This window comes from Falco cherrug, chromosome 6 (genome assembly GCF_023634085.1).
Source record: "Falco cherrug isolate bFalChe1 chromosome 6, bFalChe1.pri, whole genome shotgun sequence".
Lineage (NCBI taxonomy): Eukaryota > Metazoa > Chordata > Aves > Falconiformes > Falconidae > Falco > Falco cherrug.
The window spans coordinates 57,440,283-57,461,645 of record NC_073702.1 but is presented as its reverse complement, the minus strand read 5'-3'; the positions used below and the strand labels follow the sequence as shown (position 1 = coordinate 57,461,645).

The 21,363-nt window shown below is 46.2% G+C and overlaps 1 protein-coding gene across 1 annotated transcript in view; it reads left to right on the top strand.

Annotated features, from left to right (window-relative positions):
* The first annotated feature begins 4,778 nt into the window (after positions 1-4,778).
* Positions 4,779-21,363, top strand: part of RSPO3 (R-spondin 3) — a 61,113-nt gene continuing 44,528 nt past the window's right edge. The window contains exons 1-2 of the mRNA XM_055714709.1: positions 4,779-5,163; positions 5,385-5,530. Of these exons, the coding sequence (XP_055570684.1) occupies positions 5,087-5,163; positions 5,385-5,530 (223 nt within the window). The 5' untranslated portion in view covers positions 4,779-5,086. The remainder of the gene's footprint in view (positions 5,164-5,384; positions 5,531-21,363) is intronic.

Below are 21,363 nucleotides of genomic sequence, written 5' to 3'. Positions count from 1 at the left end.
TTTCAGTCCAAACTTTTCCTAATCCAGTGTAGGACTGCTAATGCTTGGACCAGCACAGCCCAGGAAATGGGAATGAGCAAGCTGCTTGGGCAGCTGTGGGATCTGCTTAGGCTGACATTACCACCAAAGAAATTCACAGGAAACACTGCCAAAGTGAGAAAACAGCTCCTAACTTAGGAGTTGTGAATCACCCTCTCAAATACTTAAATCATAGTAAAGTCAATGCCTAGACAAATGGATGTGTCAGAGTCCTGTGAAACCTTTGTTGTTGATTACTCACATCCTCCAGCTTTACCCAGTTATAGTTGCACCTTACGGACTCTCACCCCAGAAGTACACTTGAAAAAACTGATGAGTGAGTTTAAACCAGTGCAGTTATTCTGGTATTGCCTTTGGGTGGTTAAAGTTCATCTAGACCAAAAGCATTTTTTTTTCAACTTTGTATACATTACAAAACCATTTATGTTAATCAATTCTGTTCTAGGTTGAGTATTTATACCCAAAAAGCATAGATACTTCCATGGCAATGCTGAGATTTTTTTTCATGTAGATACAGTTGCCCTAGGCACAGGATCTGCAAACATAGAATAGAAAGTTGGTCTGCATCCCAAAGGTTTTACAATCTGATCACAAGTCCAAGAGACAACCAACTGATAGATGAATACAGGGAAACAATGACTTAGCAGTTTGATCATCCTCGAATTAACTGCTAGAATTTCCTCTGTGCCAAAAAGTTCTCATTTTGAGGTTTTCCTGGTCGACTTTCTTAACTGAACTGCATCTGGAAGGTTTGTGCTGCAGAATTTGCCCACATGTTTTTTCCACAAATATACTTCTTTTTTTCCTACGTACAATAAATAGGCCAGATCCAAACCTCTCTCGGACTGATGAAGGGTCAAGCTGACAGCAGCAGGCTTTGGACCTGGCCCAGGCTGAGGGACAGTCCAGACCGACATGCTAATTTAGGGCCTGATCCTACAGACTTTGATTATACTGAGATTTTATTACAATGAGAGAATTGCATGAGTCGGAGATGGGAAAAATCAATTAGGTCATCTAGTCTATTTGCTGCCAGTGTAGGATAGTTCTCTATTGCACATTTTGTTAATGTTCTGCCATTACATATTTTAAGTATCTGAAGCATAAAGACATTATTAAAGATATTGGGACTGGATCTTTATGAATCAGTTCATTTTTTAAAAAGTATACATATTCTCATAGGTTCAACTTACTGTGAGTAAAACATTTCTCACCACTCACTCCTTTTGGTTTATTTAGACTATGCAATTATAATCTTCTGTCTGTGATATTAACAGCTTTTGAAAATGCTCATAATGTTACAGAAGATTAACCTCCGAAACTGAATATGACTATGAAGAACGAATGGGGTATGTTAGAAAACACAGAGAAATGTAACAACTGTCAGATTGGGAAATACGGAAAAGAATAGTAACACAGACACACGCACATAGTTACATATATATAGGGGGTGGAGGGGTGTGGGTTTGGGTAATTTCTTATACATTTGGGCTTCTCTGCATACCTTGCCCACTCTGATTGCCTCAGTTTGTACAGGAAAAGGAAAATTCGGGGCAAAGACTATCATGATCTGGGGTCCTGTGCAGTGCCAAGAACACTGTTGGTATTTAACAAATAGTAGATGTGTCAGATCATGCAACCTTTACTCAGGATGCCTGCTCCTGTCCTCAAACCCTTCTCCCTTCAGCAAATGTTGCTGACCTAGGTCTGTGGGGATGCTACCGTGGTACCTCCTTGGTGATGAAGTCTGACCTATGCCATCTATGCCCTGAGCAACAGCTGAAAAATAAGGATATGTATTGGACATGGTATACTTCACTTTCAAGTTATGTACCAGAAGCAATCCAAGGCCTTTATTTCTTTACTGTGTTTCCCAAGTTGAAAAGGCAAATTAGTGACCCTTTTGTTCAGTTACACAAACTATTTCCAGTCTAGAGAAGAATGACAAAGGGTAAGCATTCAGCTGTCCTGTTCACATGGCTAGTTTTTATGGGTAGAGTGCCATTTTAAGCAAGCACAATATCAGTTATTAATTGAATATTATTATCTTATTTTGGATATAATCTGGGCATCTTGAGGCTGTCTTCTTCTCCCCACAATGTTTTAACTATTCATAAAATGAAATTAACATTTCCTAGCTATGGGAAGTTACACAGAGAAACCGCTGGGCAGGAATTACAATAGTGAAACCACCTTACACGATTCCTCTTTAACTAAAGGAATATTTTCCTTACAAGAAAACACAATACATAGCTGATCTTACACTCTCCTGCTGCTGGTTTTAATGTAGTTCAGTAAAACAGAGGGCTCAGATGTCTGTGACTTTCTGGCAACAACACGGACCATCAGCCCTTCTCCCCCTCCCCGTCTTTTTCATAAACCCCCAAACAGAGAGGTGCACAAAACCGCCCTGGGAGCTGCTCCCGATTCACTCGTTTCAGTTGCAAGGAAATACTACATCCAGCTTCCTTCACCGTGTGCACTGCTGCTGGCTCCTCACGTCCCCGGGCCTGGCGGGAGGAGGCTTTTTGCACTCCCGATCCCCGGTGCCGGCAGCCCACCGGCCACAGGCCCGTGCAGCTGTGCGGCCCCACGCAGCCCAGCCCTGGCTCTGTCTCCCGAGGGCTGATGTCAGCCTGAACTTTGCCACTGATATCTCATCGGGATGAGCGACATAAACACAGAATTGCACGCCAGAGTTTCACTCTGGAACAAGCTCCTTCCACACATTTCAGCAATACAAATCTCCTCCTTATACCACAGAAGCGCAGTAACTGTTTATGGGTTCGGTTTGTTATTGTTGTTGGGTGTTTCCCCCCGCCCCCCTGCAGCAGACCTGGTTTGGGGGATAACCTGCCTTTCCAACATCTTCTTGCCCTGCCTCTTTCCAGATCCCATCTTGAGTCAAGGCAAAGCTTTTATTTTCTTCCCAGCCTATGCCTCTGCCCCTCTTCCACAGCAAATAAGCGACCTCTCCCCCTCCTCCTCCGCCTGCAGCTGGTGAAGCATACCCTGCCCTTCTGCTTGGCCCTCGGTTGGCACACACCCCACACGTCAGTTTTGCTGAGGCTGTGGGGTTACCTACGCGGTCCCCAGGACCATCTCCCAACACATCTGCCCCACACATCCCCTCTGTAGCAGGGACACATGGAAGAGAAGGGGCTGGAGAGGCAGCGAGTGGAGTTTCTCAGCCGTGCTTTGTCAGGGGCAAGGAGGGGGAGTGCACTCCCTGTTTGTTTAATGTTTTCCTTATGTTTCTCGCGGAGCGTTTATTTTTTGACATGCTTTCTCTGCCCACTGGTGCTAATCCTGCTCGAGTGGGCTGGCTGCAGGTTGGCTCACATGTGTATCCCGTCCTTTTCCCACAGCCTTGTTTATTTGTGCCACTCGCCTGGCTCGCTCAGAAATTTACACACACACACCAGCACACAAGAAGTCTCAAACTCCAACAAAACAAAACAAAACAGAACAGCAAGGCGAACGAGCTTTCTTCATGTCAGCGTAGCCCCTCGGCTTGTCTGCCGAATGACTTTTATTTTATGCCTTTCTGGCAATTCCACCCCATCCGGCTCAAGTATCCTGGATTAGAAAGACTTTCCCCAGAGTCCTTTTCAAAGGGAGCCTCCCACAGACCTTTAAATCCCCCACATTTTATGGTACAGATATTTAACAGCTCCGAGAGGGGCAGCGGGGGGGAGAGACTGAGGAAAACAGTTACAAATAGAGTGGCTGCTCCTCACACCGCTGAGGTTCCTGATGCGATCAGCGCCGTGTTATCCGGCTTTCTCTCATCCCAGCGATAGCCGCTGAGATAAGAAGCGAAGCAAGGAAGGGTTCAGTGAAGTTGCCGGGTTTTTCCCCATAACCAGCCTCACCTCCCCTTTCCAGCCCTCCCCTTCTCCCCAGAAAGAGACGCTTGCCGGAGAAAGGAAAGGCGATACCCTTCTGTCAAACAGGCGGCCGTGCCCCGCCGAGGTGCAGCCGCGCTGCGGCCGAGCTGCCACGGCTCCGGGGAGGGTCCCGGCGGGGCGGCGGCTGCGGGCACCCCCGGGCGCTGCGGCCCGGCCCGGCGCCTGCCTGCCCCGCTGCCATCCGGCCGTGGGCACGGCCCCCGCCACACAAGACACGCGGCTTTGCTCTGACCCGTCCCGCCGGGAAGCGGCCCCGGAAAATCCCTGTCCCGGGAGGAGAAGCAACAACAGATAAAACCCATCCCCAGAAAGGGAGAGGCTGGGGGCCCGCGCCCCGCTCCCACCATCCCATCTCCATGTGGAGCGGGGTTGTGAGGGGCAGATTCAGGCTAACGGGGGTGCCGCTGTGTCGCCCTCCGCGGCGCAGGGGCCGAGCACATCGCCCCGTCCCCTCGGCCAGTGCCGGAGGGGTGGGGTGGAGGGGTTCCCCCCCGCCGAGGGACCGGGGCGCGGGGGGCAGCGGCATCTCCGCGGGGGCCTCGGGAAGGCCGGCGGCGGAGGGGAGGCGAGCGCAGACCTCCGGGTGGGGGCAGCTAGCGAGGCCGCAGAGCCCCGCCGACCGCCCCGGCCCCGGCTGCGGGCCCGCCCCGCCGCGCCGCAGGGGGCAGCGCAGCCGCGGGGCCAGCGCGGAGCGGCGCCCCCCGCCCGGCCCCGCCGCTGGAGGATGCTCTGGCGCTGATGCCCCGAGGGGGCCCCGGCCGGGCGCGGGGAGCCTCCCCCCGCCGTGCCGGGGCACTGGGGCTCGCCGCCTCCCGCCCCGCCCCGCCCCGGGGCCTCTCCCCCGGGGCCCCGCTCCGGAGCAGCTCCCGCATGAAGCCCGGGGGCTCCTGCTCGGCGGGCGGGAGAGCCGGGGGGGCCCGGCCCACCTGCGCCCGGCGGCTGGCGGTGCCCGCGGCGCAGAGCGCGGCTGCTCCGGAGCGGCGGCGGCGGGGCTGGGTCCTCCTCCTGCCCCCCCGCCGCTCCCGCCCTCGCACACTCCTCTCCCACCGCCATCCATCCATCCGTCCTGTCGGCACCTCGCCCGCCCGGCGCACACACGGGCGCGCACAGCCGCACCACCCCGGCACCCCCACAACATGCTGCCGGCCGCCGGCCCGGCATGGACCCCGGCGGCGGCTGCTCGGCTCCTCTCCGCTGCTGACTGCCCTCTGAGGTTTGCGGCAGGTAGCGGGGCGGACAGTTGGAAAGTGCAATAGGAAAAGCGGAGGGGAAGGGAGGAAAAAAAAAAAAAAAAAAAAAGGGAAGAAAAAAAAAGGAAAAAAAAGGCAAAAGCCATCAAGCCGGCCAAGCCCAGCTTTGGATCTCAGTGCAGGTATTTCTGCTGCTGTGTTCATCCCTTGCCGCCTACCACCCCGGTTTATTTTTTTTTTAAAGGAAAGAAAAAAAGAAGGAAAAAGAGAAGTCGAACTCTCAAAGGGTTACTATGCAATTGCGACTGATTTCTTGGTTTTTTATCACTTTGAACTTTATGGAATACATCGGCAGCCAGCACGCCTCCAGGGTACGGCGACAGGGAAGAAGTAAGTGCGAAGAGATTTATACTTTGATAACTTCTCCTCCCTGCCGCGCGCTGTTCACCTGTCCGGGGGGTGCTCGTGCCCTGGTGCCCGGGCGGGTGCGCGAGGGAGCCAGCCCCCCGCCCGCGGCCGGCCGGGCTGGTTTGCAGGCGGTTTCATTGAGCTGGAGGGATGAAGGCGATTTTTTTCTCTCTTTCTGCTCTTCTTTCTCACCTCACCGGGATGAGCAGAGCTGGCTCCGGGAAGACCTGCGTCTGCTCCTTTGTATTTTAATGTCTGGTAAAGGGGAACGTCCTTTCTTAGCTCTTTCCACTTCCCAAAGGGAAAGCGCGATGACACGACAGGTAACTTTTTGCCGCGACGCTTTAAGCGCCTTTCTCCACCCCGGTCAAGAAGCCCCCACCCCAAGAAGCAGCAGCACAGATACCGCTGTAGGTGAAGCCTGGAGCCCGGCGGTGCCGAGTGGGGAGCTGGCGTGTCGCGGCGCTGTCCGGCCCGCTGGCTTCCAGCCGCCACCCGTCACTGGTTACCTCGGTGGCACCCTCCGGGAAGCCACTGGGTCATCCAGCGGCACTGCCTTGAGGCTGTGGCCCCCGTTTTTTTATGTTTGGGATTTTGTTTTAGGTTTGGTTTATTTGGTTTGTTTTTTTTTAAAGTCATGGGATGAGGGGAGTTCGTCCCTTCCGACTTAGCCAGCCCCTGGCCAACGCCGCCTGGGCCCGGGGCGGCGGCAGGAGGGAGCCGGGAGGGCCGAGGGGCTGTACCCGGGGGTGCTGGCAGCAGCTTCGTGAGCGCTGCCGTCTGGAGGAGGCGATGCGGGAGGTGAGAGGCGGGGAGACCCCCCGGCACCGGGGCAGGAGGAAAAGCGAGGCAGACGCGATGGTCCCTCGGGAAGGCGCTGTCCAGGCGCGGGGCGCAGCGGCGGGCGGGCGGGCGGGCTCCGGCTCCGGCTCCGGCGTGGCCGGCACCGTCGGGCAGCTCCGAGGACCCGGGTCCGCGGTGACCCGCCCGGCAGGACCGCCGGTCAGAGCCCCGCGGGGCGCCGCAAGGGGCCGCCGACGGCGGCGGGATGCATCAGCAGGGGGCACCGGGACGTGTGCCCCCGGTCCGGCCCCGCCACCCCGCCCGCATCGGGCCCGTCGCCGTTCCTGGGGAGTGAGGCATCTTCTGCGCACCTACCGTGGAGGGGCTGCTCATGCCTGTCCTCCTTCCCTGACAGCTGCAGATACCGAGGAAATGTCATAAAAGACGGCAGCCTGCATTTAATCAGCAAGAAGTAACTGAGTTACTTCCTCAGGGAGGGGACGGGACGTTACTATTATTTTAAATTTTTTTGCTCAGCCCTTGCTCCCTTCCCCTGCTTGGCATGGCTAGTCCTTGAAAGCCTCCTTTGTACGGTTTGCCTCCCGCACACAAGGTCTGATTCACCTAACGTGCCCCTAAAGCGGTGCCAAGGATGAGAGAGACCGGGGCTCCAGCCCTCCGATCCCCACGGCCGCGCAGCGAGGGAGCGCTAAGGGCGAAGTAAAACATGTCAGGGCATCCGATTTATTATTCTTGGCAAAGGAGGGCTCCGCAGCCTCCATCACTTCCCACCCACTCCTTTAACCCCTGGCAGCCGCTGGCCCACAAGCTGCGGCTGCACCCCGTCCCCTCCCCCCCTCCCCTCCCCTCCATGAGAGCACCCCGACGGGCGCGGTGTGGGGGTTCAGCCCCGGGTCTGGGGCACAGCAGGGGGAGGGGAGGACCCCCCCCGTGGGGCGAGGGTCGGAGACCGGGCCCTCCTCCTCCCGTCCGTGCTCCGGCACCTGGTGCGCACCGCGCCGGGCCAGAGCCGGGCCGGCGGCGACCTCTGCTGTCCTGTGCCGCAGCGGGCAGCCCGGGCGGCAGGTGCTCGGCACGGCACGGCACGGCACGGCACGGCACTGCACTGCCGCTGCCCCCGGCCGGGGCCGCCCTCCCTGCTGCCCACGGCCCGCCTCGGTGCTGGGCGCAGGGCAGCCGCGGTGCCCCGGCGTCGTGGCTGCTGCGCCCGGTGCGGTGGGCTCCTCCTGCGGGCGCCGTCCCACTTCGGTCTTCCTTAGACGCCCTGTTCAGTGGCGTAATTTTCGGGAAACAGAGGTGGAAGTGTTGGCTGCGGCTAATCAGACGGTCGGTACAACGTGGAAGAGGTACTGAGCACTTGCTCAAGGTTTTCTGGTTAAAATGCAAGAGTTAAGTTAAATTCACAGCAGAACAAGTGGCTGAAAAATCTACAGCTAGAAAGTCAGAGTGGAAGGAAATCTGGCACATTATTTTGGCGGTGAAGACAAACAACCATCAGAACACTTCACCTGGACATGGTCCTCTGGCTGAGGTCTTCAAATCGGGCTGGTTGTAAAACATGCTTTGGTGTAACTAGTGGTTATTTGGTGTGAAGCAAAAATTAGAGTGTGTTTATGAAAGTTATTATAGAAGAAGTTATGGTCACCACTTACACTGATTATTTTGGCTTTAAAAAATCTATGAATCACTATTAGTGAATACTGGAACTTGAAAAAAAAATGACAGTGTGTAGATAAAGAAGGCACCTGTCAAATTCATCTACATGGAAGACTTTCTCTGGATTTCTGTTTCTTTTGCCCAGATAGTCTCCTTTAAATCCTAAACCCATTGCTAGGGAAGTGTTTTTGAATTTCCATTTAACCTATGTATTTTTAAATACAGCACAAACCACTTGCCATCAAGCAGTTAGAGAGCCCCCATTACTTCATTTTTTTTATTATCAGAGTCCCATGTTCTATGTATTATATCTTAGACTCCCACATTTTAAGACAAAGGAATAATGAAGCCTGAACCGACTAATTCAGAATATGCTGGGCCGGACTCTCAGTCCATATAAACTGAAGTTTCTTTGTTAATTTACCCCATCAGAAGGACCTGGTCCTGAAGCATTACTTATTTTGTACCTGTTGCCAAAGTAATCTCTACTAGGAGAAAAGTCTGGGCTGCAGTCCTTTCACTCCCCAAACGCCTACTGAAGTTTCCAGTTTAAGCATCCTAAATTTGTCTCATGATCAGCAGCAAATGCGTAGCTGGCTGTGCAGAAGCAAAACTCCTCTGAAGTAATCAATGGAGTGAAGACAGAGGATCGAGTCCAGAATTAGACATAGCACAAGATCAATAAAAGTTCAAAAGCAAACATATAATTCACAAAGAGATTTACTTATTTTATTCTGATAAGAACAATTAAGATTAACAAATTAAGTGGCTTGTTTGGGTCCTACAAGAGAGATTAATATGCAGCCCAAGTATAGACTAGCATACAATAAATAAGAAAATCTATGTATCTGCCAGGGATTACGGCTTGCTTAGAAAAAAAGTAGGATTAAGTCAATAGTTCCAAAATATTTTGGCTCTGCAGGCCACCACCAACCCTCGAAACATAGTACTGACAGTTATACACATTTCTCATTGACCTTTTAACGGACAGAAATGAAGCATTATTTGCTATGGGTCTGTGAATGACCGGCAGATCATTTGCCATGACCCTGCGGACTACCAGTGAGCCACAGACTAAATCTGGAAATCACTAGGATAAGCAAAGTGATAGAAAATTCTGTGCATGTACCACAACTACATCTGCGAGTAAAACTATCGGTAGGACTTAATGGAACTGCAATTTGGACGTAGAGCTTCCATAGCGTATATTACTGGTAGTCCATCAGCATCTGATATTGGCAATTGCCTCCTGCCTTTCACTGTAAGGGCACACTCACAATACCTGGCGTTTGTTCTTTTGGTCGCTGCTCCGTCAGTTCCTCTACTCATGTGGGACAGCAGGTCTTCCAGCATCTGCTTCTGGTCACGGCCATGAGTGGAGGGCTCTGCTCAGCAAACACTCTGCCTGAGCTTGGTTTGCATACAACTACATACAAACACAAAATTAAGTAGATGCGTAACAGTCCATTTGAAAACATAGCTATATAAAATAAAACGAAACAGGAAAGAACTGACAAAACAGAAATCGGTAAAACTATGTCTTCAGGTTTTTTATACCTTCATGGGTGGCGTCATTCACACGGAGGTAAAACATCAACAAGAAAAGAGGAATTACATTATTAGTTAAAATAACACTGCATTTTGGAAGCATTTTTTTTAGTAGTTCACCATCAATATGCATATTACTGATCTACATGTATGTTTAGGGTTGGCATGGCACAGGTGGTAACGCTACATATTCTATATTATGATATAGGTGCTGTTACCATGGTTTTAAAAAAATAAATAGTTTAATATCTGAGTGCAATAATTTAAAGCAGAAGCTCACCAAGCAAGCAGACGTCAAGTAAGCTGAATCTGGCCTTGGGTGGGATTAAATTATTCAGTGTTAGTTCTCTTTCAAAGTATCTGTATTCCACTGATAATTTTTTTTTCTGTGATATTTTCGTATTAGTATTGTCAGCTTAAATGCTTTGCTGGTGACAAGTGCATCTTTTCTGCAATGAAACTATATTTCTCTTTTTTGGATGAGATCCTGTTTATTTCAAAATAGACTGTAAAATTCCTATTGCAGTCATTAGAAACAAAAGCAGAGGAAGAACCGTTTCATTGTATTTTCATGAACTGCAAGCAGTTGTAGCAATATCTTAAATAATTAAATATTAGAAAATCACTACCAATTGCTGAAAACATTAGAAGTATTACAGGGATAGCCTGATTGCGTTGTTTTTTTAATGACTCTGTGTGTGTGTACATCTGTGCTTGAAGCATACCAGCTGCATGTGGAATGATATGTGTTATTATCCCAAGAGACTACAGGATGTTACAGACCAGTTCCTATTTCATATCTGACATCTGGAAGGGTGGTAATTTCAAATTTTGTTTCTTTCAGTTGCTGAAGACATTTTTTACACTCCATAAAATTCATGTTAAATGGTAAATACATATATTACCACAACTTCTCAAATACATTGATGTAGGATGGTATATCAGCAAATATAGAAAAAGTCCTATTTCTTTTTGCAGGCAGAATAAAATATTGCTATTATTAATGAGATGGTTTGAGAGCTTGAACCTGCTTTCAGTGGAGAAAGTCCCATGGACTTCACTGGAGTTGGAAAGGGCTGTTTTTCTGTGGGACCTCAGGAAATATTTTGAGTTTGGAAGAATTCCTACGCTAGCGTACTTGCAAAATTGCACGATCCAAATATGTACAACCCCTATATAGGATAAAACAATGCCGCGTACCTTTCAAAACTATAATATATAGCCTGCTTGGGAGGCAACTGCTTTCTTAAGCGTATGAAAAGAACAGCTATTTTGCTACTTGCACCTATTGAGCTGACTGAAGTCAGTGAAGTTAACTCTGAGATTAATTTCTTCTTTTAATCTTTGTTGTTAGTGTATTAAGCCTTTGCAAATCCCCAGTCTTCTGCTTCTTGCTGTAAATTTTTCGTTGAAGATAATGGAAGTTATGCCTGATAAAATCTGAGCTAGGACTTAAAATCAGACTTACTCGTTACCTCTTGCTTAGCGTGCTCATTTTGCTTTCTGGTTAATAAAGCTAGAGTGCTGGCTTGACCACTGCTGTTTATTGCTCACATTAATAAGCTGTCCATGATTTTCATATCCAAACTTTTATAGACAGTGACTACTAAGAACACCTATCCGTTAAAACTATGGAGGTTCTTTAAGAACTTTTTCCCCCTACAGTAAATTGTCCTTTTTGCTCTTGAAATTAAATTACAAGTTGCAAAAGCCTGGTGGAGGAGATATAAAAGCTAATAAAAAAATATTTTTGTCTCATTCCTAATTTTGGAGTCTGAACTACTCAAAATCACTTTGCCATTTTTTTACCAAAATAATTCAGAAAAAGCAATCTTATCAGATAACAAAAGGCAGCTGAAACCATGTACGTTTTTATACAGAAGTCTGTCTGCTATTACCACAAACAATGCCACAGATAAAAATATTCAGACAATATTTATTCATGCAAAACATGTTATGCCTCTCAAAAAAAAACCCCAACCAAACAAACAAAAACCCAGCTACAACTTTCTTATAAATAATTGAATAACTGAGTCTCTGGCAATGGCAGAACGCTTAGTTATTAGACTCCTTGTCATAATAAAATCCAACAGATTTTGTTAATGATTACTTTAACCCTATTTCTGTTGTTAGCAGTGGACATTGCGATGAGCAACACTACTTAAAAAGAAGGAACGATTGTTCTACAGTTATATAGTAGCTGAATAATAAACATTTTTTTTCTTCTATCATCAATTTCTAGACCATGAGCTATAGACCATGCATTTTAAAATGTTAGTGTTATTTATTCATATAATTAAAAATAGCAGAGCCACCAAACTTATTTCCCTCCAGTGCTGCTAGGCAAGAACTCAGCTATTGAGACCAGAGCTGAATTGGGAAAGCCACGAAGGGGAATCTCCCCTTTGGCTGCAGCAACAGCACCGAGGTTCTGCCTGCTCCAAGCAGCACCCCAGCCTTGCACCGATACTTTGGCTCCACACAACACAGTAATTAGGAGGAAGAACATAAAGGAATGCATGTAGTGATACTTTTAAATGAAAGTAAAGCCCTGAATCACAGGTCTACACCAAGTTCTGGTAGCGCTGTTATAAACTTTATTCTTTCAAGCTTCTTATTGTGTGTCAATTTTATATCCTGACACGTTTCATGTTTAAACTTGAAAGGTCCTAGATGGGATTTCAGATGTTTGATATTTCCTGCAGGGTAAAGCAGATTTTGGGGCACTGTAAAATAAAACAGGAGCTCATTGATGGGTGTTGGAATAGCAACGACGTGTGATTCCTGTGGCTTCCTGTAAAGTGCTAGCGCAGACACAGCAAGGCTCAGATCCAAGAACAGGACTTAGGTGCCCAAGGTGTATCTGGGGCAGGATTTAAACATGAGTCCCTCACCTTCAAAGTCCTGCTTAATTGCCACCTCAATCTTGATGCATGAGCATTTCTCAGATGTTTTGTCGTTTCTAACATGAGACTTCAGTTTACTGACATTGAGCATCCACCTGGCATGGGAGGCTTCTGAACTCAGGTCCTTTCCACAAAGACTGAGATTTTCTCTTAAAGAAACTCTGGGCAAAAAAAGGCCATAAATACATCATAACAAATAATAAAATAACAATACAAAGTTCTTCCACAAGGAGCACAGGGCTCTGCAGGCTGTTGCTTGCTGACACTGGAATACAGCCACATGCATCCCTGCTCCCATACCCAGGCCCCCCGAGCCTTTTCCTGTTCTCTGCTAACTGAGTGCAAGCAAATGACCTGAGATTACATGCAAATCCAGGTGATAAAAAATCAGTTTATTAGAGCAGATTAATGCAGGCTAGAGTCATGCTGGATAGAAGAATTAATTTAACTTAGATTTTCAACTCCTGGCTGAATATTTTAGCTGCTAAGGTTTTGGATACGTCAAAGGCAGCAAGGCTGCTGCACCCTTCTTGGTGTGTTTCAAAGCAAAAGAGGTCTTCCTTCTTTTGCTAAAGAACATATTGACTTGCAGGGCTGCGTAGCAGTGCCAGGGCATCTAAACCCCTAGTCAGCCAGGATTTGAGACAGTTTCTGACCCCAGCATTTCCCTCTGACTAGGCTGAGAATCCCCTGTTCAGCATGCTGGTTTTTGTCAGTCCCTTTTGGAGGCAGCCAGCTCTTCCCACGTACTGAAAGGCAACTCAAATGTCTTGCTCAGGGCTCCCAACTGTACTTTGATGGAGGCGTCAATGGAGGGCATTGCTACACAAAGCAGGGATGTTCAGAATAGCCTAAGTTCTGTATTAAGCACCAGCTCATCCACCACACTTCTCTCCAAATAGCTCACCAGGTGCACAGGTTCTCTGGTGAGAGTGTTTTCATGGGAAGTTACAGCAGAGGTAGGGCTTGAGCTCTTTTTCCTCATCTCTACAAAGCGAGGTTCTGTTTCAAGGGGAAGGAAGAAAAGGCTCTCATGTGAACAGGAATGTGGAAGCAACCAGCTGGTGGAACAAGATTTCCATTGCATTTCTCAACTAACATTTGCAAACATCCACATGAACCAGAGCTACTAAACCCTGACATTTTAATATGTTTACAAAGCTGATGTATGTTATCAGCACATGCAATACTCCCAACAGGATTTATTACAGGTTTCTTTAGTAACAACATTTTTTATCATAACAGCTCAACTGGTCAGAGAGAGGAAAACAGCCAGTTTCTTCAGAGCATGCCTCCCACGCACACTTGCCCAGCATTATTGCATTGCTTATTCATAAAGATTACAAACATCAGTGTCGGCAAGTGTTTCATAACCTTGTTTCCTTTTCCTAGAATGTTCATAATTCACTTTTTTCTATGCCACTGAACAAGGAGTTGCTGGCTTTATTTTACTTTATGTTACACTGCCGAGTGAAGAATTACCCCTCCAAAATAGAACCAAATGGGACCAAAGGATATTTATTTAACATGGGAGTCAGGACACGTTAAGTGCATGTATTTAGCAAATACACAGAGATGGATGAAGATTCCAGAATGTTTTAGTATAACATAGAACTGAAAATAATCAACTATGATGAGATCTGCTTGTGCTGGGCATGATGGCCACAGATGTCATAAAATCTAATAGACAAGATCTTGTAGGCAGGAAAGGTAAATAAATGACACAATTTGGTGTTTTGCAAAAAAACTCAGCTTCTTTTTGCTGTCCAAAAAGAAGTCACATTTGTCTTTTGTGTTTATGTTTTACGAAGAGTTGAGCAATTAACAAGTTTCAAGCTGAAGGCGTATTAAAAGTGAAAGTACAATTCTGTGTGGGAGTGTAGAATATGTAAGTTGTGCTATGTCCTGGGCAAGCATTGTTAAGCCTAAGGCCCTGGCTTTAGGAATGAAATAAAAGTGCTATGTAAGCTACCCATTGAAGGGAAGCTTGAGTGGTGGAAGAATTTATCAGTAGCATTCAGTTGTGAGTGAATGTTAGCAAGAAGACATCCACGTTGCTGCTTAGGTTGTGTGTTATTTCCCAAGAAAAGACCAAGGTCATATTGAGGAACAGTTAAATATTAAAACAAGTTCCCCTGGACAAGTTGTGGACAAAAATATTTCTTTTTCTCTGTTGGCACTATTTATTTCTGCTAACAACCTACAAATCCAGTATAATTTGAGAATGCTTATTCTCTTCCATGACTGAGTACCATGTTCTTTCACCTGAGTAATTCACTGAGATACTAATCATGCTTTAAACCACCAGCTTCTTTCAAATGTATGATTTAGAACAAGTAAGCTGCTCCATTACTAACTGTGTTCAGTATTTTTCAGGATATAATGTGACAAGTGGTGACATATGTTATGGTTGTGTGGTCTCTTCGAGGTCAAAGTGGCTTTGATCACTCCATGGATGTGAAAATTTCGGAGGTGGTTTCAAATAGGCTTTCTCTTACAATTTGCCTACGTATTGTGGCTGGACATTCTGATGAATGCAAGTCTTCCCAAGCTTTATGGAGGTTAGAAGCGCTGGAAGGGAATCTACTGGCATAGGGGGTCTTATTCCTATTTGCCAAGATCTGGCTGGCCACGGAGGAAACTAAACTGTACCTTTTCAAGATGAGGACAGGCTGTTATTCACCTCTTCCTGAAATTGCATCATTTCTCAGCTACCCAGTGAGCGGAGAAGTTAGTTTCTTCCTCAGTATAAATCATACCCAAGTGCAGATAAAATAAATCAATCAAAGGAGTAGTCTTGTCCTGCATTTTCATGTTTCATTGATTATGCAAAAAAGTAGGATTCTAACCATAGCTACCAAGCATTATGGAATTCAATCCATAATCCTTTCTGAAGCCTTGCATAATTTGTTGAAAAATAAGTTATTCATCTATGGAACTTGCTGGTTGAGCATTCCAGTTCAGTTCCATGACTGACTGTGGTTACTGCTGTGTACTTCAAAAATGGCCTGTGTTTTTGATCTGGAAGTATGCAGAGACCTTGGACACATCTTGTCCAAAAGAGATCAGCCACAGAAATTGCAGTACTGCATGTAAGAGAACTTATATAGAAGAAAGATCTTCCATCTCATACTCCCACACTCCTACATAAGCCTTCTCTGGGTTATGTACTTTGTCTCCTGGAATCCCCTAAGCCTACAGCTGTAGCCCTAGAGTTGGAAAAACTCCTTTACACAGTCTGTGCCCATGATCTGCTAAAAAGATCTTTTTGACCATCAGCATATATAACACTTGACAAAGGTGTCAGAAAATGGTGAACCTACAAAAAAGTGCAGGGTGATGTTTAAAACTGTTCACAAAGTACTGAAAAAATTCATAATTTTGATGGAAAATACAATATTTTATAAAACATAGACATATAAATAACAACACTATAAATAATAAGTAAAAATAATATAAATGCTCATACATTGTAATCTCTCCCTTCTCCCCTACTCAATCGTATCTATATTTGTGTATACATATTCACATACATACATACAAATTCATATAGACAGAAGCAAGAATTAAAGGTCTTTGATATGTTCTTAAAGTATTTTCACTTTGAAGTTGTCTTAAAATATAGGTAAAAAGGATACTGATAACTCCAGAGAACAAGTTTTGTTTCAAGCCACACAAAGCCCTTTGTCTGAAAACTCCATCTCTTCTCCCACTGTTCTTATGGTCTGTTTGGTCACAGAAAAAAAAGATTTATTAGTTTTATACAGGTTAAACATAAATTAAAAATAAAAATTTGCATGGAAAGCTTGGTAGGGGGCCCTCTGCTCTTTCTGTTGAGCTTAGCATGCTTAAAACTACACCAGAAAGTTATATGGACCCTTCCCTTTTTGGTTGTGTACGGGTGAAACCTTTCTGGCTTTTCACATGATGTGTATCAGTAGGCTGGAAATTTTATTCAGCCACTGAGGAAGAGTATAATGTTCCTTAGGCTGAGCTCTGGACAGGGGAAATTGGTGGTGCTAGCAAAGAAGAGTCTACTTTCCTTGCGCTTGTGACAGCCCAGCAGCACTGCCGACATTCCCTGGGGAATGTCCATGCATATGGGGTGTGGGGGGGGTGTACCTGCATCTGCACATGAAGGAACAGCAAGGAGAATGAATACTCCTCTCTTCTATCAGCAGACATGTCATGGTCATAAGGAACATGGCAGACTAACACGAGGTTTTCAATTAGAGCCTGTGCGTTGTTTTTAATGGGACTTGGTTTAGGCAGAATAAACATCTCATAAAGGTTAAGGGATTGATTCTGCTTCTAGTTACAACTCGTGTCAGGAAGCAAGTAACTCACGGAGCTCTGCCAGCATAAAATTTGCATGTGCTCAGAATCCAGCCTAAATGTTTACACAGGCTATTAAAAAAACACGATAGTTGGTGGGGGATTTTTGTTCTCACTCACCAAGAAAAGAAGCAGCAATGCAATCTTCGCTTCTCTTTGCAAGATGCTGGTAAAGGGCGTGGGGGTATTCTACCATCTTTGTCAGAGAACAGCTGCAGTTTTCCACTTTAAAGTGTGGGAGGGATACTTTTACTGCTTTCCCCATCCTGTACTTACTCACCCTGCCCAGCACTGCATATTCATGAGCTTTCCACTACTTTGCCATCTGCTCAGTTATGCTTCCCTCTTCCCCGCTCTTCCTACAGGTATTGAACTCAGGCACTTTCTCAAAGTAGCGACTGAAGTAATTTGCAGAGTGAGAACATACATCAAAACAGACTAGCTAAATAAGTAAGCACAGGGATAGAACCAAAATACTGCATTTTCTGAAGTGGCAAGTGATAGAGGAACTCTAGATCAGCTCTGTTAGCCTGCCTGATTTAATACAGGCATGGTCCATGTCCTCCTCACTATCCATAACATGCCTGGATCCAACCCAAGCCCACTGGAAACAAGAACTATCAGGTAATGTGATGAACCAGAGACGACAGACCAGAATTCACACGTGACAGGGTTACATATGGTATATGATAATGTACCCTTTGCCGAATGATTTTTTTTTTCATTTTTTTCCTCATCATCCTATCAATTCCTATTCTTCCTTAGTCTCGTCCCAAAGAAACACTCCCTTAGTGTTCTCTCTCCCTCAGTCCTCTATTTGTACCTATAAGCAAGTTTTCTTCTCAGCATACTTTTCCCTTTTGTTGCCAAGCCAGAAGTTATTGCAACTTATGGTTCTGAGCCCAGGGTTTTGAGGAGAAATGGTGGAAACTGTATGGATGCCCTTGTGCTGTGGTGTGATGACTTGATGATAGCAGTAGATTTCTTAGTGAGAGAAAAGAAGCACTGAACAGATTCTTTGATTTACAAAGATACATTGTAAAAATAAGCTAAGGATCTTTGCATATACAAAAAGATGTGAACCCTTGGAGCCTTTATCAGACATGGTCTGGTAGAAGTAAGGAAGGAGCTGGAAAGGTTTGCATACTGTAATAGAGTACATAGTCCTGAGGTCTATCAATTACAAGAATATGAAGGGAGGTGAACTATTTTGAATGGTTCTGTTGCCATGAAACATGGCTATGGCTGTTTGACCAAGCACAGATACCAAAATATTCACCAAGTTTGTCTACTGCTTTGCAAGCAGCAGCTCAGGACCCTTCAGGGACCAGCAGGAAAAGTTCAGTTTGTCCCCTGCATAATGCTTTGCATTGCACCACAACTTTGTCAGGGAGTGCCACGATGGGTGGCAGGGCAACTGGCCTCAATTTAGTACAACTTACACAATCATCCTCCTCAGCTGCAGAGTGACGCAGCATTGCAGAAGAGATGGGCAGCGGAGTTCATCAGCCAAACTGTAACACACAGCACTGCTTGCTGCACTCTAAGCAATTCCCAGCTTCTGTAATGCCTGATAGCCCTAAGTTTCCTTATGCCAAGCCCTTTCTCTGACACATTTAATTCCTGAAAGCTCTGCATATCTCTGTTCTTTCTTGTGACAGCAGTTGAATAATGTCTACAAATGGAAATATCTACTCTTGGCTGGCTGTGGAGCTATAACCCCCTCCCCCAATATATTCAGTGTAAGTGGATTCATAGGGTTAGTCTGACAGTTTCTGAAATAGAAAACCTCTAGTTAGCAATGGAGCCCAAGGACTGCTCTGTCTATAGTCAGGCCAGTGCTTCTTGCCCCTCTTTAAGATGGACTCCCTCCGATGACGTGGGGACAGAGGGGATACCACACCCCATCCAGCCGTTGGCCTCTTGCTGAGACAGCGATCATGACTGCCAGTTCTTCTTGAAGGTTTTACAATGCATACAGTTTCAAATAAACATCAGATGAAAGCAATTTTGAGTCTAAACTGAGCATGGCCAGGTTTGCATTGTTGATTTATTGGTAAAAATCATCAGCTCCTATTACCTATTTCTTAAGCCATCCAGTTCTTTGGCTTTCAGCCATTTCTAGGGCCTGATTCTGTTCCTATTGAAGTTAATGGGAGGTTTTGTCACTGATTTCAATAGAAGGCCTTTAACCTTCCAACTTTCTGTCTATAGAGTCTTGAAGTGCTTCCAGGTTTCCATCATAGTCTGTGGTTCCTCTCTTTAAGTCAATTGGACATTAATGGATTGCCTGGACCCACACCTTTGGATATAGGAAAGCTCTAGATCTGATTCAGCTCTCACTCACACACCAGCTTTATACCTCTGTGGAGTTCCTCCTGATTTATACTGGCAGGAGAGTAAGGTCCAATGTTACTTATGCCTGGGTCATTGCCAGCAGAACACGGAGAGAATTCAAGTCACTTGTTATCCCCTTCCCTGCACCTCTCAATCACAGCATATATGTACGTATATATATGAGAATATATTGGAATCAGCTGGACTCTTATAAGTTATTCACCATCGAAACTGACTTCAAATTCAAGTTTTAAAGTTGAAATAACAAAGAAGGAAAAAAGAGCCAGAAGGGAGCCAGCTGCAAGGGTACTCACAATTTTCATCAGTCTACGGGACACTCCTAATAACATATTTTACTACTTTGTAGTGAACTTTCTTTGCTTCTGCCATAAATATATTCCCTATGCTGTAAATGAATAGCTTGCAAGCTCACTAAAGTTAATATAGAAGAATAAATCTTAACTACCTAATGTCAGGTCAGAAATATAAATCTTATCTAATATACCAGGTCAGAAGGAAAGAATACTTTTAGCTGAAAATAGCAAATACTTTCCAGTGCAGAGTAGGAACTTATTTTTCTCTTTAAAAAAATATGCTGCCCCTAATAAGATGAGTTGAACAGTCTCCTTTTAGAATCTCCAAAAGAAAAATAAACACATAGAGCAGACTTAATTTGTAAAATGCTCCAAAGTTTATCTTGGCAGAACAGTTTCAGGCAGTGAGATTTCTCTCCCTCTCACACACATTCATACACATACACATTCACAGACACACATGCACACACACACACATCTCAAAATTAGGACAGGCCCTTACAATAGCAAATACTGCAGAAAACTTCTATATCTGGATAAATCCACAGATCCTTATTCAGGCAAAGCTCTCATTTTCAAATCAATGGAAATTTTTCCAAAGCGAGACAACAATCCTTGAAGCCTCTTTGTGTCAGTACAGACCTGCTGTGTCACAGTGGGAGATAGCGAGCCACACAAGTGCCTCCTGTCTCAGGTCCCCCTCCCATGTGCCGGCACTTCTGCCAGCTGTAAAGCAGCGATGCAACTGCCATCCCCTCCTCCTGCCTGCCTGGGGCCCCACTTGTTGGGCACAGCTGGACAGCCTGGTGGGTGATCTGCCAGACAGCTGCTGCTGGCACACGGGTTCCTTCCAGGAGTCACAGGCTCCCACTGCTGCCCGTCCTCTTGTTCCTCCTCCACACCTCCTTCACACACATCTTGCACATCAGAGCCAAGGCAACTTCAGAGAATGTGGAGATGAAGGCCACCAAAGGCTTTCTTCCAGCCTCACAGGCTTAGATTTTTTCTTTTTTCTTTTTATAGACTGTATGCCTGCAATCAGGCTGTGCCTGGGAGCCACAACAACAGTGGAATACTCAGGCTCCAGATCTAACAGCCAAGACATTGGACAAGTGCAGGGCACAATGCAACCAACAGCAAACAGCACCGGGCCCTGCACTGACACCCCCAAATAGTCTGGAGCTCTACCACCTCTTGCAGCAGCCACTGGCCTTTCAGACAGTTTATTTACTTCAAGGCCTGCAAAGCAAACAGTCAGTTCCCTCAAGATAAGCAAGAATAGAGGCAGATTTACATGGCTGAAGCACAACTCAAGGCCAGTGCATGCACACTTCTCTGGACCATCCTTGCTCAGTGCCACCAAGTTACAGAATGTAGACCCTGACTTACTAAAACCCTACAGAATAATGCAACGAGTTCCTCTTCTCCCCTTCCCTTCCCTTCCCTTCCCTTCCCTTCCCTTCCCTTCCCTTCCCTTCCCTTCCCTTCCCTTCCCTTCCCTTCCCTTCCCTTCCCTTCCCTTCCCTTCCCTTCCCTTCCCTTCCCTTCCCTTCCCTTCCCTTCCCTTCCCTTCCCTTCCCTTCCCTTCCCTTCCCTTCCCTTCCCTTCCCTTCCCTTCCCTTCCCTTCCCTTCCCTTCCCTTCCCTTCCCTTCCCTTCCCTTCCCTTCCCTTCCCCTCCCTTCCTCTTTTCTCTTTCCTCTTTTCTCTCTTTCCTCTTTTCTCTTTTCTTTTCTCTTCCCTTCTGTTCTCTTCCCTTTCCTTCTTGGCTGCTGGTAGGTTGCCAGTAATTTCCAACATTTGGTCTGGCAACTGTTTTACCATAAATATTTAGAAAAAACCATTGGAGATTAAACAAAGTGTAAGTAACTGCTCCTAAGTGATCCTCTTATTAATGTTTGCACCAATAGGTGGTTT